The sequence below is a fragment of the Phocoena phocoena genome, chromosome 5, assembly GCF_963924675.1.
Source record: "Phocoena phocoena chromosome 5, mPhoPho1.1, whole genome shotgun sequence".
Taxonomy (NCBI): domain Eukaryota; kingdom Metazoa; phylum Chordata; class Mammalia; order Artiodactyla; family Phocoenidae; genus Phocoena; species Phocoena phocoena.
The window spans coordinates 68,494,692-68,511,479 of record NC_089223.1 but is presented as its reverse complement, the minus strand read 5'-3'; the positions used below and the strand labels follow the sequence as shown (position 1 = coordinate 68,511,479).

Below are 16,788 nucleotides of genomic sequence, written 5' to 3'. Positions count from 1 at the left end.
GACTGAATCACTTTGCCCCACACTTGAAACTGAAAACATTGTAAATCAACTATACTCCAATATAAAATAAAAAAAGTTTTTAAAAACCTCATGGTAACCACAAACCAAAAATCTACAATACATACACACACAAAAAAGAAAAAGCAATCCAAATACAACTCTAAAGATAGTCATCAAATCACAAGAGAAGAGAACAAAAGAGGAAGGGAAGAGAAAATGACCTACAGAAACAAATCATAAACAATTAAGAAAACGGCAAGAAGAATACACATATCAATAATTACCTTAAATGGATTAAATGCTCCAACCAAAAGACACAGACTGGCTGAATGTATACAAAAATAAGACCTGAATATATGCTGTTGACAAGAGACCCACTTCAGATCTAGGGGTAGATACAGAATGAAAGTGAGGGGATGGAAAAAGCTAGTCCATGCAAATGGAAATCAAAAGAAAGCTGGAGTAGCAATACTCATATCAGACAAAATAGACTTTAAAGACTGTTACAAGAGACAAAAGGACACTACAGAATGATCAAGGGATCAATCCAAGAAGAAGATATAACAATTGTAAATATATATGCCCCCAACATAGGAGCACCTCAATACATAAGGCAACTGCTAACAGCTGTAAAAGGAGAAATGAACAGTAACACAATAATAGTGGGGACTTTAACACCTCACTTACATCAATGGACAGATCATCCGGACAGAAAATTCGTAAGGAAACACAGGCCTTAAATGACACATTAGACCAGGTGGATTTAATTGACATTTAGAGAGCATTCCATCTGAAAGCAGTTGAATACACTTTCTTCTCAAGTGCACTTGGAACATTCTCCAGGATAGATCATGTGCTGGGCCACAAAGCAAACCTAGGTAAATTTTAGAAAATTGAAATTATATCAAGCATCTTTTATGACCACAACACTATGAGATTAGATATTAACTACAAGAAAAAAAACTGTAAAAAAAACAAACACGTAGAGGCTAAACAATATGTTACTAAACAACCAATGGACCACCGAAGGAATCAAAGAGGAAATCAAAAAATACCTAGAGACAAATGAAAATGAAAACACAATGATCCAAAACCTTTGGGATACAGCAAAAGCAGTTCTAAGAGGGAAGTTTATAGCAATACAATCTTACCTCAGGAAACAAGAAAAATTTCAAATAAGCAACCTAACCTTACACCTAAAGCAACTAGAGAAAGAGAAAACAAACACAACCCAAAGTTAATAAAAGGAAAGAAATCATAAAGATTAGAACAGAAATAAAGAGATGAAGAAAACAACAGAAAAGATCAATGAAACTAAAAGCTGGTTCTTTGAAAAGATAAAATTGATATTTAGCTAGACTCATCAAGAAAAAAAGGTATGGGGCTTAAATCAAAATTATAAATGAAAAAGAAGTTACACCAGACACCACAGAAATACAAAGCATCCTAAGAGACTACTACAAGCAACTATGCCAATAAAATGGACAGCCTAGAAGAAATGGACAAATTCTTAGAAAGGTACAATCCTCCACGACTGAACCAGGAAGAAGTAGAAAATATGAATAGACCAATCACAAGTACTGATATTGAAACTGTGATGAAAAAACTCCCAACAAACAAAAGCCCAGGACCAGATGGCTTCACAGGCAAATTCTATCAAACGTTTAGAGAAGAGCTAACACCTATCCTTCTGAAACTATTCCAAAAAACTGCAGAGGAAGGAACACTCCCAAATTCATTCTATGAGGCCACCATCACCCTGACACCAAAACCAGACAAAGATACCACAAAAAATAAATAAATAAAAGGAACTTACAGGCCAATATCACTGAACATAGACCCCAAAATACTCAACCAGAATACTAGCAGACCAAATCCAACAATACATTAAAAGGATCATACACTGTGATCAAGTGGGAATTATCCCAGGAATGCAAGGATTTCTCAATATCCACAAATCAATCTGTGTGATATACCACAATAACAAATTGAAGAATAAAAACCATATGATCATCTCAATATGTGCAGAAAAATCTTTTGACAAAATTCAACACCCATTTATGATAAAAAAAAAAGCTCCCCAGAAAGTGGGCAGAGAGGGACCATAACTCAACATAATAAAGGCCATATATGACAAGCCCACAGCTAACATCATACTCATCAGTGAGATGCTGAAAGTATGTCATCTAAGATCAGGAACAAGACAAGGATGTCTACTCTTGCCATGTTTACTCAACATAGTTTTGGAAGTCCTAGCAATGGCAATCAGAGAAGAAAAAGAAATGAAAGGAATCCAAATAGGAAAAGAAAAAGTAAAACCGTCACTGTTTGCAGATGCCATAATAACTATACATAGAAAATTCTAAAGATGCTACCAGAAAACCACTAGAGCTCATCAATGAATTCAGTAAAGTTTCAGGATACAAAATTAATACACAGAAATCTGTTGAACTTCTATGCATTATCAACAAAAGATCAGAAAGAGAAATTATGGAAAAATCCCATTTCCCATTGCATTGAAAAGAATAAAATACCTCAGAATAAACTTACCTAAGGAGACCAAAGACCTCTATTCAGAAAATTATAAGATGATGATGAAAGAAATTGAAGATGACACAAACAGATGGAAAGATACACTATGTTCTTGGCCTGGAAGAATCAACGCTGTCAAAATGACTAGACTACCCAAGGCAATCTATAGATTCAGTGCAATCCCTATCAAATTACCAATGGCATTTTTCACAGAATTAGAACAAAAAATCTTAAAATTTGTATGGAAACATAAAAGGCCCCATATAGCCAAAGCAATCTTGAGAAAGAAAAACAGAGCTGGAGGAATTAGGCTTCCTCACTTCAGAATATACTATAAAACTACAGTAATTAAAACAGTATGGTACTGGCACAACGACAGGCTTATAGATCAATGGAACAGTATAGAAAGCACAGAAATAAACCCACACACCTATGGTCAATTAGTATATGACAAAGGAAGCAAGAGTATACAATGGAGAAAAGACAGTCTCTTCAATAAGTGGTGCTGGGAAGACTGGACTGCTACATGTAAAATAATGAAATTAGAATATTCTCTAACACCACACACAAAAACAAACTCAAAATGGATTAAAGATCTAAATGTAAGACCAGATACTATAAAACTCTTAGAGGAAAACATAGGCAGAACACTGACATAAATCGCAGCAATATGTTTTTGGATCTACCTCCTAGAATAATGAATATAAAAACAAACAAATGAGACCTAATTAAACTTAAAAGCTTTTGCACAGCAAAGGAAACCATCAACAAAACAAAAAGACAACCTACAGAATGGGTAAAAATATTTGCAAATGATGCGACCAACAAGGATTAATCTCCAAAATATACAAACAGCTCATGTGGCTCAATATCAAAAAAACAAACACCCCAATCAAAAAATGGGCAGAAGATCTAGATAGACATTTCTCCAAAGAATACATACAGATGGCCAAAAAGCACATGAAAAGATGCTCATTATTACTAATTATTAGAGAAATACCAATCAAAACTACAATAAGGTATCATTACACACTGGCCAGAATGGCTATCATCAAAAAGTCTATAAACAATAAATGCTAGAGAGGGTGTGGAGGAAAGGGAACCCTCTTACACTGTTGGTGGGAAGATAAATTGGTACAACCACTATGGAGAACAGTATGGAGGTTCCTTGAAAAACTGAAAATAGAGCTACCATATGATCCAGCAATCCCATTTCTGGGCAAATGTCCAGAGAAAACCATAATTTGAAAAGATACATGCACCCCAATGTTCATTGCTGCACTATTTACAATAGCCAAGACATGGAAGCAACCTATATGCCCCTCAGCAGAGGAATGGATAAAGAAGACGTGCTACATATATATGGTGGAATATTACTCATCCATTAAAAAGAGTGAAATAATGTCATTTGCAGCAACATGGATGGACCAGGAGATTATCATACTAAGTGAAGTAAGTCAGAGAAAGACAAATATCATATGATATCACCTATATTTGGAATCTAAAAAGATGATACAAATGAACTTATTTACAAAACAGAAATAGACCCATAGACTTAGAAAACAAACTTATGGTTACCAAAGAGGAAAGGTCGGGGTGGGGGGTGGATAAATTAGGAGGTTGAGATTAACATATACACACTACTATATATAAAACAGATCATCAACAAGGACCTACTGTATAGCACAGGGAACTTGACTCAATATTCTGTAATAACCTATATGGGAAAAGAATCTGAAAAAGAATGGATATATGAATATGTATAACTGAACCACTTTGCTGTATACCTGAAACTAACACAACATGGTAAATCAACTATACACCAATATAAAATAAAAATTAAAACATAATTATCGATAGGTATGTACTTATTGCCATTTTAAACCTTGTTTTCCAGTTGTTTTTGTAGTTCTTCCTTGTTCATTTCTTCTTTTTGTTTTTCCTTTTGTGGTTTGATTATTTTCTTTTGTAGTATGCTTGAGTTCCTTTCTTTCTGGTTTTTGTGAACCTATTGTGTGTTTTGATTTGTGATTACTATGGATTTCAAGTATGTTGACCCATTATTATATCTTTAAACTGCTAGTCATACAAATTCAAACACATTCTAAAAGATCTACATTTTTATACTCCACTCTCCCACATTTTGGGATTTTTGATGTTCTATTTTACATCTTCATACTTATTCTTTTGCTGTTAATTGTAGTTATAATTGCTTTTACAAAAAAATTTTTTTTGCTTGCTTTTTAATCTATGTAGTGGCTTATTTAAGTGATCTTCAATCCTTTTACATATTTGCTTCTCCTATTATGATTTTTTGTTTCCAATAGGTTCTTGCTTCTTTTCTAGAGAAAGAAGAAGACCCTTCAATATTTAGAGAAGACCCTTCAATATTTCATTTAGGGTAGGTTTAGCGTTGCTCTATTCTTTGTTTTTTCTTGTCTGAGAAATTCTTTATCTCTCATTCTATTCTAAATGATGATCTTGCTGGATAGAGTATCCTAGGTTGAAGGTTTTTCCCTTTCAGGACTTTGAATATATCATGCCCCTTCCTAGAAGTGGTGAACATTGCATTCATAATTTACCAATGCTGTAAACCTAACTAATAAGCATAGATTTTGCAAGAGGCTAAACTGTTCTGTCTGAAAGCCAGATTTTTAAGCAAAATTTACTGGAAACCATTTTATTAGACATATTCCACAATTTTTTCATCTCCTCTTATATAAAAGAAATACTAAGATACTGACTTATTTAGGTTGAGCTACTTATTATGCCAGAGAGTGATTAAAATGGGAATATTTACAGGTCAGCATCTCTACACTTCCAGATCAGAAACTTAGCCACATAATTATTTAGCATCTAATTTTTGCAAGATTCTGTGCTACAGTCTACACAAGAGCTACTTTTGTCCCCAAGGGGCCAAAACTCCACTTGGGTAATGAGAAAAACTTTACATGAAAGCAAAATCTAAGGGCTATAAATAAAGGAGACTTCAAAGGAATAAGTGATTACTTCCAGCCGGAGGGGAACACAGGGTCCCCATAAGAGTGGGTTTTGAGCTAGGCTTAATGAGGCAGATGGACATTTGTTAGTTGGAAGACAAGAGGTGGAGAAGCATCAATTCAAAACAAAAGGGGGATACAGCTAAAGGTACGATTTGTCTGGTTTTTGGTCCTCTTTTCTTCTTCATAATATTGGGCTTTAGGCCAAAGTTTGTTTGGTTTCAATACTGAGTTCCATGATTTCTAGACCTTAACAAAGGACCCATGGCTTCCAGTGTGACCTGTTGATGCAATTAAGGAAGGTAATGAGAGGTTCTGGTGCATAATCTTGCTCCAGACTTGGTAAAAAGTAGCTTTTGTTTGTTTTGTGTTTTGTTTTCTACCTGGGGTTGTGTTAGACAGCACCTGGTATGCATGTAAGATATCCACAGTGTGGAATTCCCACCACTAAAGAAGTTGGCAGGACCTGTTTACTATTAGACATTACGATATAAACATGCCTATGTCTGTGGCTGTGTTGGACCTTCATTTCTCTTTCAAAGAATCACCTTCTATCCCCTCCCTTTAGCAGTTACCAAGAGATGAAGAGGAACTACTTTTTGGTAGACGTCCAGATCATGTCGGCAACAGGGAGAAATGTATTCACATTAATCATTGCTTCTAGGATAGTGTAGTGACCAAGCACTTGAATTCTGAAGCCAGGCTGCCTACATTCATATCTTCATTCTACCACCTTAATGCTGGGTGATATGGGGTAAATTACTTAACCTCTCTGGTCCCTTGTTTTCTTGATCTGTAAAATAGGAAAAACACAGATACTGCCACAAGAGATGATTGTGAGAATTAAGTGAGTTATTAGAAAGTATTTAGAAGAGATCCTGGAACACAGTAAGCACTAACTGGTAGATGTTAACATTCACATTGTTGATACTCATTGAGGGCATATGCCAGACGTCATATACACATATGTTAAAATATTGGGACATTAACCCAGTTAATCCCAAAGATACTCTGCAAATCAGACAGAATCAGCCCCATCTCACTTGGGAGAAAATATTCTACAGAGGTTAAATAACTCCTTCAGGTCACATTGTTCTCACTGCCAGAGATGGGAGCCAACCCAGACCTTTCAGGCTGCAAATCATGTGTCCTAGCCCTGACACCATGCTGCCTCCTAGTCACTTTTTTTTTGGCTTTGGTCTATCAAACCTAGGCCTCTTGCACGGAAGGCAGGGGTTCCTCTATCACTGCCCACCTCAGCTGGATGACTTGGGGCCAGAGGACAGAAGGGAAGGTGACTCATTGAAACTTCAAGGGAGCCTGCCTCCCTCTTTCCCATGACAACTGTCTAAGTCACCACCAGGCCATTTCTATTCCGAAATGGACAATCAGAAATGTCATTTTATTATGTTGGGTCGGGACAATAGTATTGTTGCATCTCTTCTTCAATTCTAAAACTTGGGGGCAATTTGATCTACTCCAAAGCAGTGAAATAACAAAGACGCTTCATAGCACTGTAGTGCGATAACTGCCTTCCCCGCTCTGTCACAAGCTTCTTTAAGTGTTCTCCCTTCCCATCCTCCCCTGGGAGCCAGTCCAGTATAATATGCAATGAGTGTTTATTAAGTAAAAATGCTTCCCTGCGGGGTGGGGTGGTGGTGGTGGTGGGATGAATTGGGAGATTGGGATTGACATGATGTGTCATGTTTTATACATGATGTGTATAAAAGGGATGACTAATAAGAACCTGCTGTATAAAAAAGAAATAAAATTCAAAAATACAAAAAAAGCTTTCCTGCATTGCTCAGTTTAGCATACTCTATGAACTGTTGTGACCAGAAATCCTGAGTCTAAAGGTTGTGTTCGGTGATAGATATTTGAAGACGTGCTGGCAATCACGTGCAGCCCCAGACAATGCCAGTGTGATCAACTCCTGAGACGGAGGTGGGTCTATCGCACACCCTGGAGATTGGAGTGTTGTATGTGCTTCAGTGCCATCACCCCGATGGTTGAATATGCCCTTGGTGTCTGTCCCCTGCTTCCTGAGGCAACCTGGCTGGAGCTCTGGTTACCACTAGCTGCTCTCAGAAACTTGCTTGTCCCGGCCACTAAAATGGTCCAAGGAGATGGACCAGAACAATTGCTTCTCCTCCTGTTGCTGGCCCAGGGTGCTGACCCCATGCAGGAGGTGAGAAAGCAGAAGGCAACCTGAGTGGGGGGCGTGGAGGTTACTCAGGGCGTTGCTTGGGTCCTGAATAAAGGAAAACACCCTGTGAATAATTAAACATTTGGTAATAAATTATTTTCAGAAAATGTTCTCAAAGGGCCACACGTGAATACTAATGGGCTTATATGGACCCATTGAACCTACTGCTGAACCGAATCTCCTTGGTAACCAGAAAGCAACTTACCATGCACGAGTCAACTGTGCCAGACTCATAGCCGGCACAGATCATCCGGGTGGTGATGGTCTTAGTGTCAAAGTAGGACTGACACTGCTCCAGAGAAATGATGCGGACTTCTCCCTCTTGCAGCTTAAAAGGCACTGGATTTTTTAAAAAGAAGAAGAAATAAAATATATGAGGGTAAAATGACTCAAAAATGAGGCTAGCCAAATATGAAATAACATTTTTATATCAAGAAAACCATGCTCTTAAAATGTCATTTCAAAGATGAAGCTCATTTGAAATCAGAATTTTCCAATTATAAGTGCTGATAGCAATCATTTAATCAAACCCCTTCATTTTGTTAATGAGAAAATTGAGGCACAGACTGGTTAAGTAACCTGGCTCATGCTTTCCCTCTCTTATTATGTGTAGCAACGTAAACAATAGCTACTACAATGAAAAGGAAAATAATCAAGCCAGAGCTCTGCTCCAGGTGGGAGGCTGCCAGCTCTGTGACAGCTCAACATGTGAGCCCTGCTCTGCTAAAAGTTCAGACTGCCTGTTCAGACTAACAGAGGAAGGGTTGCCCTGTCCTGGGTTTGAACAGTGTGTCTCATCATGTGCTACAGTAGCCATCATTTGAGGTCGGAACCTTTCATCCTAGAGGATGCATCAGAGAGATGTCAAAGGGAAAAGCCATCCCTTAGTGTCAGCAGAGAGAACATGTGAATTTCATCTTGCTCCAAAGTTCTCACAGAATAACAATGTATTTCTCAAAGCCAGCAGCAAGAATCTCTCATTGTTCAGCCATTCTACAAAACATACACACTGTTCTCCTTTTAGATAGTGATGGTGAAGCAGTGTACATGTACAAGGTACCTTAATGGAAGAAAGAATAGGTTTTCCAATACGTTTGGAAAAATCAATGCAATGCAGACAGTGGAAGTTCCCCGAGTTGTCGAAAGAATGGTAAAAAGAACCATCGCTAAGGTTTACTGGGTACCCCACAGTGGGCCAGGCTCCTGCACTCAGCTTTCTCTGGGCCTGTTTTCTTCAATCTTTACAATAATCCTGTGAGTTAGACAGTTGCTATTATTTTTTCCATTTTATAGTAAGCTAGAAAGCGGTGTGGTCAGTGTCAATCAGACCTTTTCAATGAACTCATACCCTTGCTCTTCCTACATTATATACGTGGTGTGTGCCACATGTCACACGATTACTCTGAGTTTAATGTGGATATTGGGAACAATACAAGTAGAGGCAATATAGATTCTGCTCTCATATATCACAAAACTAATTATAGCTTTTAAAAACCAAGATTAGCAGGCATGGTGACATCATATGTCTGACATTGCCTTCATATTTCTTACATGTTAGCTTTTCAGAAGTCATTGACTTACTACTGTCTATTTACTTTTTTCTTTTTATTCTCAGTTCACCGTGTAGAAAAGAAACTCAACTTAGCTCAAAACTTGACTAAATTTCAAGAAAAACAATCGTCCTTCAAATTGGCAGTTGCTAAGACAGGACACAGACATATATCATCATCCCTGAGAGCTGCAGTACTACACCTGATATAGTTGCCATGGTCAGTGCCTACCATTAAAGAAAATATCTCATCGATTAAGTTCTTATTCTAAACTTTTAATAAGTCAAGCAAAATGAGAGAGTCCTTTATGGGTGGCTGAGAGTCAGCAGTACTAATTTTTAAATTTCTGTATGTTTTATTAATCATCTAAGAACCCAAACTATTTAAACTAATTTGAACAGGCAAATAGCTAACCAGTTTTCCTTCTAGAAAGACTTACAGGTTGTGTTACCGATGTTGATAGGACTAAATCATAACAAAGAGTTGGAAGTGGGACCGTCCAGCTTGACTGCAGAAGCAGAACTACCTAACTGCTAGACAGAGGCTCCGAGTGACTGCCTGAAGTGAGTGCAAATCACCAATAGAAACAACGCAAGGGAGGATGACTGATAGGTCTCGTCTTGCGTGCCAGCTCTAAAACATCAGGAGCGGCTCCCTGGAGAAAGACTGAGATGTGGAGAAGGATTTCTATGGTTGTATCTGGGCTTGGCAGGTTTAAGTGCATTGACATCTATGATTTGCATGGAAGGGAGAGTGACACATAATGCTAAGTGTTTGTGGCTCTACTTTTATAAGTGAAAATGGGAAATGATTGCCAAAGGCCAGGAAGTACCCCATTGTTTTCCAGTTACAAGCTGAAAGGCAAGTGCTCCTGAGGATCCTGACTTACTTTTGTTGCCCATGTGTCCCCAGCCTGTGATATAGCAGTAAGTATCAGGTTCTAATGACTGCTCCGGGCTGGGTAAGCAGACGGGCCGGACGTAGCTCGTTTCATTGATGTCCTCGTTTAGCTCCACTATGCTGATGTCATAGTCTACCACTGCTCGACTGTAGCGAGGATGCAGGATGATGGTTTTCACGAGGCGCATCTGCATGAACGTTGATGGGTGGTCTAGATTATTGACGCCAAACACCACTTTCCAAACGGCAGCATTCTCTCTCCTAAAATAATAATTCAAGAGCTACTGGCATCTTAAACTCAGATTTATCTTTTAAAATTTACACTTTATTTTTAAAATATTTACTCATGTAAATAATGGCTCTTTCCATGCCCATCTCCCACGTATTCATATAAGAAGCATTTATATAACCCCTGAGCAATTTGCAAATATTGCACTGTTGTGGAAAGCAAAGCCCATGCTTCCTGAATGGGGCTATTCTGGAAAATAACACTTGTTCGCTTTGAAAGGCAGGCAGCGTAGTTAATACTTTCTTCATTGAGTGGGAAAGATGACGAAAAGATGTGAAGAGAAAAGAGACGAGAAAAAAATGAAAGAGAATGAAAAGCTGAGGCTAAGAGATCCCTCCAAGAAGGAGCCAGGGCTTCAGAAATGTCAAGTTTTCAGGGAAGGCTTCTGACAATTTCAAGCTAGGGGCTTAAAAAGGCCACCCACAACTTCTAATGGGCAGTCTTAGACTTCATTGTTTTTGAAAACTTGTCAGCAATAGTCTAGTCAATTCCACCTTAAAACACTTTTCCACTGGACTTCCAGCACTCTCCAAGTTCCAGAATTTCCTCCCATCTCTGTCTTCTCTGCTGGATGCTCCTCCTCTGCTCTCAGTGTCTATATTGAAGTGCCCCAGGCCGCTGCCTTCAGTCTTCTCATTCTACACTCACCCCCTAGATTTCACCTAGTCCAATGGCTTTAAAAGCCACCCATAGCCTTGTACCTCCCAAACATATATCTCCAGCTCCATCCTCTCCCTTGAGCTGCAGACTTGTACACCCAATTATCCACTCACATATTTGCTTGGATGTTTGATACTGGCTAAGATTTATGAGTGCTAACTGTGTATGTGGCAATGTTGTTAGCATTCAGAATTCACTGTACAGTTATTTAATATTTATAGCCACCAGTTATGCAGTTGAATCATCTCTCTTATACGCAACAATGATTGCATTAGCAAGTCTTCACTACTCTGCTTTCAAATATATCCTGAATCTTGTTGTTTCTCCCTCTGCCACCACTACAATCCTAATCTCCCAAACATGATGAGCTACTCTCATCTCCCAAATGGTGGCCCTTCTTCTACTCTTCGCCCCTGTGACCCATTCTCCTCGCTGTCACAGAGTGATCTTTTTAAAAATAAAATTAGATCAAATTCATTTTCTGCTCATAATTCTCCAAGGACTTTGAATCACACTCAAGACAAACTGTAGACTCCTATCCATGGCCTTCGAGGTCCCACATGACCTGCTCCATTCGAACCCCAGGGACTTTCTCTTTTTGGACATACCAAGGACATCCACAACTCAGGACTCTTCCCTTTCTATTCTCTCAGCTCTCACGTGGCTCCCACACTGATTCCTTCTCTTTACCCAGGTCCCAGCTCAAACATCACCACCTCAAAGCTGTCCTCCATGACTGCCCAGTCTAGCCTTTACCCCATCACTCTCTACTCTCGACCCAGCTTTAATTTTTGTCTCACAGCGCTCATTGATACCAATGATGATATACTTCTTTGTCTGTTCTGTGTCTGGTCCCCAGACTGTAAGTTCTGTGAAGGCAGGGACTTGGCTGGTATTCCCAAGACCTGGTACCTAGCATACATTGGGTTCTTAACATGTACTTGTTTAATGATAGTTCAACAGATGACGTTTCAAAACATGTATTAGGGCTTCCCTGGTGGCGCAGTGGTTGAGAATCTGCCTGCTAATGCAGGGGACACGGGTTCAAACCCTGGTCTGGGAAGATCCCACATGCCGTGGAGCAACTAGGCCTGTGAGCCACAACTACTGAGCCTACGCATCTGGAGCCTGTGCTCCGCAACAAGAGAGGCCACGACAGTGAGAGGCCCGCGCACCGCGATGAAGAGGGGTCCCCGCTTGCCACAACTAGAGAAAGCCCTTGCACAGAAATGAAGACCCAACACAGCCAAAAATAAAAATAAATTAAAAGAAGGCTCAACATTTAAAAAAAAAAAAAAAAACATTTATTAGTGGCCAACTCCAACCACCTAAGCAAGGTCTATTCATCATCATGGCCTCCACCTCCTCCTACATTCTCAGTTTCTCTTCCTCCATAGTGGGCCAGGACCAAAGGTGTGGGCATTTAGTTGACCAGTGTTGGAATGTGGAGCTTTTATTGTAGATATTCCCTTATACTGTGGTGACATGTCAGCCATACCATCACTGCCCTCATTTGCAAGCTTCCCAACTAACCTGATTTGACCAGCTAGACCAGTTGTTTTTCAACCCAGGCTGAATACTGAATCATCTGGGGAGCTTTCAAATACTGATTTTCTGGGCATCATCCCATATCAACTGAAAGTTGGGCTGGGGTCTGGGAATTAGTATTTTTAAGAGCTCCCTAGGGAGTCCCTGACAAAAACCCACCCACCCTCTTTTTTTCCTTGGCACATTGTTTTTCACCATTTTCTCATGCATAGAAAAAATTCAAAACACTGAGATTTTAGGAGGGTTAGGAAGAAGTATGCAAGGCCAACATTCAACATGTTTTTAGCATCGTTGGATTCTTAGACTAGATTCTACTAAAAGAGTCCTCTATATAGTCCACACATTCCATCCTTTTTCCATTGTAAAAAAAAATAATTTTAGGTCTATCAAAATTGATGTCATATGGAAGCAACCTAAGTGTCCATCAGCAGACGAATGGATAAAGATGTGGTGTATATATATATATGACGGAATACTACTCAGCCGTAAAAAAGAATGAGATGTTTTCACTTGCAGCCGCACGGATGGACTTGGAGGATATTATGCCAAGTGAAATAAGTCAGACAGAGAAAGACAAATACTATATGATATCATTTATGTGTGGAATATAAAAAATAAACTAGTGAATATAACAGAAAAGAAACAGACTCACAGATACAGAAAACAAACTAGTGGTTACCAGAGGGGAGAGGGAAGGGGGGGAGGGGCAAGATAGGAGGGGGGTTAAGAGACACAAATTGTATAAAATAAATAAGCTACAAGGATATATTGTACAACACGGGGATACAGTCAATTTTTTTACTGAAGTATAGTTGATTTACAATGATTCACGTGTACAGCAAAGTGATTCATATATATATTATATATCTATTCTTTTTCATATTTCTTTTCCATTATAGGTTATTACAAGATAGTGAATATAATACCCTGTACTATACAGTAGGTTCTTGTTGTATAGTCAATATTTTATAATAACTATAAATGGAGTATAACCTTTAAAAATTGTGAATCACTATGTTGTACACTTGAAACTTATGTAATATTGTACATCAAATATGCCTCAATAAAAAAAATTGATGTCACTATTTGAAAAAATATATATATATAACATCTATGTATAGAGAAATATATCTATATAGAAATATATCTATAGATATAGATATAGAACTGGGGATTTCAATAATAATCAAGAAAGACATGATCCCTGCCTATACAAACTTTAGAATTGAGTGAAGATGGACACTTAAAGAAACAATTATAATAAAATTCAGGAAGTGCTGTCTCATGAACATTACAGGATAAGGTTACAGAAGACTATTTTTCATTAAATAAAGCCATCACTCAAAGAACATGCCTTTCTTTCTCTTTCTTTCTTCCTTCCTTTCTTTCTGTCTTTCTTCTCTCCCTTCCTTCCTTCCTTCTTTCCCTCCCTCCCTTCCTCCCTTTTTTCCTTCCCTCCCTCCCATCCTTCCTCCCTTCCTCCCTCCCTTCCTTGTTCTTTCCCTCCATCCTTTCCTCCCTCTCTTCCTCCCTCACTTCCTTCCTTCCTTCCTTCCCTCCCTCCTTCCCTCTCCCTGTTCCATTTTTCAGTCTAGAGGAGTAAGTGCATAACCGTCTGAGAAATTCAATACTCACTTGAGATTCTATTGTTTAAGATATTTGAAATCAAACAATTATTGATTTCATATGTGTCTACCTATTTACTAGCTCTTGCTTCCAATCAGAGCTACTAAATTTTGGTTTCAAAAAAAGTACTCATCTATCTGCTTAAATCACAAGCAGTATGACAAACAGTATGCAAAATGAAATAGTGTAAACTTTTCGGACTTAATTACTATATTGGGATTAATCTAATTCTAACAGTAAAACATAAGGATCAATAAAACTGCTAAATGTTATTAACTTGTATTCAGTAGCCTGTTGTGACACAAGCTACTGTCCTTATGGCATTAATATCCACGAAAAGCAAAAAAAAAAAAAAATACAGGAAATTCACATACTTTTATATTTATTCAGTAAGGAAACGGTTCTATTTTCTTTTTTGTTATGAGTATAAGGGGGAAAATAAAGTCTCATTAAATGTTTTTTCCCAAGTCTGGCAAAAACCAGGAAAAACAATAACCTGTTGTTCAAAAGGGGTACATGAAGTGAGGGAGATGTGTATAAATGGTATATTGGTATATAAGGCATGTTCTAGAAAGAATAAGTCACCCCCCTCTGGGTGGAAGCAAAAAGAGGAAAGAACACTTAGGGCTACATGAAGGCCACATGCATCTAGTTTCAGTAAAAAGTACCCAGTAGAGGAACACATAGGAACAAGCTATGTTCATGTGGCCATTTTAGTGAAGAGTAAATTGGACTACAAAGATAAAAAGCCACGTATAGCTGCTGAAAATCTTCAGCATCAAGGGGATTTTTTTCTCAGTGCTGTCAGACTTCAAAGCAACAGCAAGGAGAACTGGTGCATCCTTAAAGAAGATTGTGCCAAGATCCTCACGCTCTGAGAGTGAGGAAGCAGGCAAGGTGAAGCCAGGTGAAAATCCACCAGTAACAATAAAAGTGGCTGAGGAAGATGTTAAGAGACCTTTTTCTCCTTTCATTCTTGCTCTACATAGTATTTCATTACCAGAAATTCTTATTTAATTTGCTTCATGTTTATGCTCCTGTTTTAATGATGAATATACATTATAGATAATGTTGAGATAATATGATTTCAACTTCTAATTCTTCAATTATCACTCTAGAGAGAAAACACAGCTACTTATACACCTCAGATGCATTATGACATCCAGGGAAGTTTATACAGAATTGAAGGCACAATGTCTCTGGACACAATAACCAGTTTCAGTTTGTAATTTGCCACACTCAGCTCTAGTTTAGACATAAATTTGCCACATTTTCACTTAATTCAGCTGGCCAGGTTTAGAGATTTTCTTCTATCTTTATCTTTTCTTAAGAGCACAAAAATTTCCCTTTTTTCACCCTTTCTGATTTTACTTTGAATAACTTATATTTACTATTGATCTTTTGTTCAGAAAATAAAATTAATATTTATACTTAACCCCTGTGATAGAAATCACTATTTTATAAGACTTACTCCAGAAATGGCACAGCCATGTGGTGACTTGGAAGTAATTTGAAATTTACCATATCTGCACTAAGTAAGGAAATATCACACAAAAGCATCATTTCTGTTCTACAAATCTTAGGAACCCCTTACTTTTAATATTGCATCTGCCCTTGGTATGTTTAAAGAACTCTCTCTAATACATGCAGTGACTAGATTCTAGAATGGGATGACCATAACATAAATGCATAAAGGGGACGAGTATAAGTCAGTAAGTAGTGGGTGTCAGACCAAAAGACTTGCCCATCTCGAGGGCCATCTGCCTCTCAGCTCCTGCTGATGGCTGTCATATTGGAATATCCAGTGTGAACTGACCTTCTGATTGTTTCAGGGAAGCCAAAGTTCTGGATTTTATGTAACGTATACACAGTTTGAACTGCTGGCTAAAGTTTTTAAATGTATCTAACAAGCAAAAGAGATCAGAGCTGGATTCTTCTTTTAGTATAAAATCTCTATAGTTTCCAAGTATTTCTACATATCAATTCAATCATCTTCTCACCAATTATGAGGTATAAATAGGAATGCTTATTCCATTTTAGAGAAGAGAAAGCAGTGACTCAGAGCAGATGAGTGACTCGTCTAAAATCACAGAGATACTAAGTGATGGTAGCAGGCTAGAAAGCTAGTCCTTTAAACCCCTACACCACAACCTTTATACTAAATTTCTCTGAAACAAAGAGAAGGGTCCATAGGTATCAACACAAGAATCAGGTACTGGCCACAGAGGGCAAAGCATGCAGGATGAGTGGAGACTGACTGGTGAGTGATAGGATGGCAGACAGAAGGAAGATACCTTCTCTTTCCTGAATGTATCCCCCAGATATGATGGGGAACTAGCCGCCAGTAATGAAATTACAGAAAGTGAGCCATTCTATTATCCCAGAGTCCAAAAAAGCTAGAGAAGGGGATAGTCAGATACACATTCTAGAGCTTAGAGAATCAGATTTAAGAATGTTTTAGAAAAAAGATAGGACAAT

General features: G+C 38.2%; 1 protein-coding gene across 1 annotated transcript in view; it reads right to left on the bottom strand.

Annotated features, from left to right (window-relative positions):
- CORIN (corin, serine peptidase) overlaps positions 1-16,788 on the bottom strand; it is a 222,061-nt gene that overhangs the window by 7,834 nt on the left and 197,439 nt on the right. Inside the window, exons 19-20 of the mRNA XM_065877801.1 lie at positions 10,177-10,448; positions 7,943-8,076 (exon numbers count right to left, since the gene is read on the bottom strand). Coding sequence (XP_065733873.1) covers positions 7,943-8,076; positions 10,177-10,448 — 406 coding nt within the window. The remainder of the gene's footprint in view (positions 1-7,942; positions 8,077-10,176; positions 10,449-16,788) is intronic.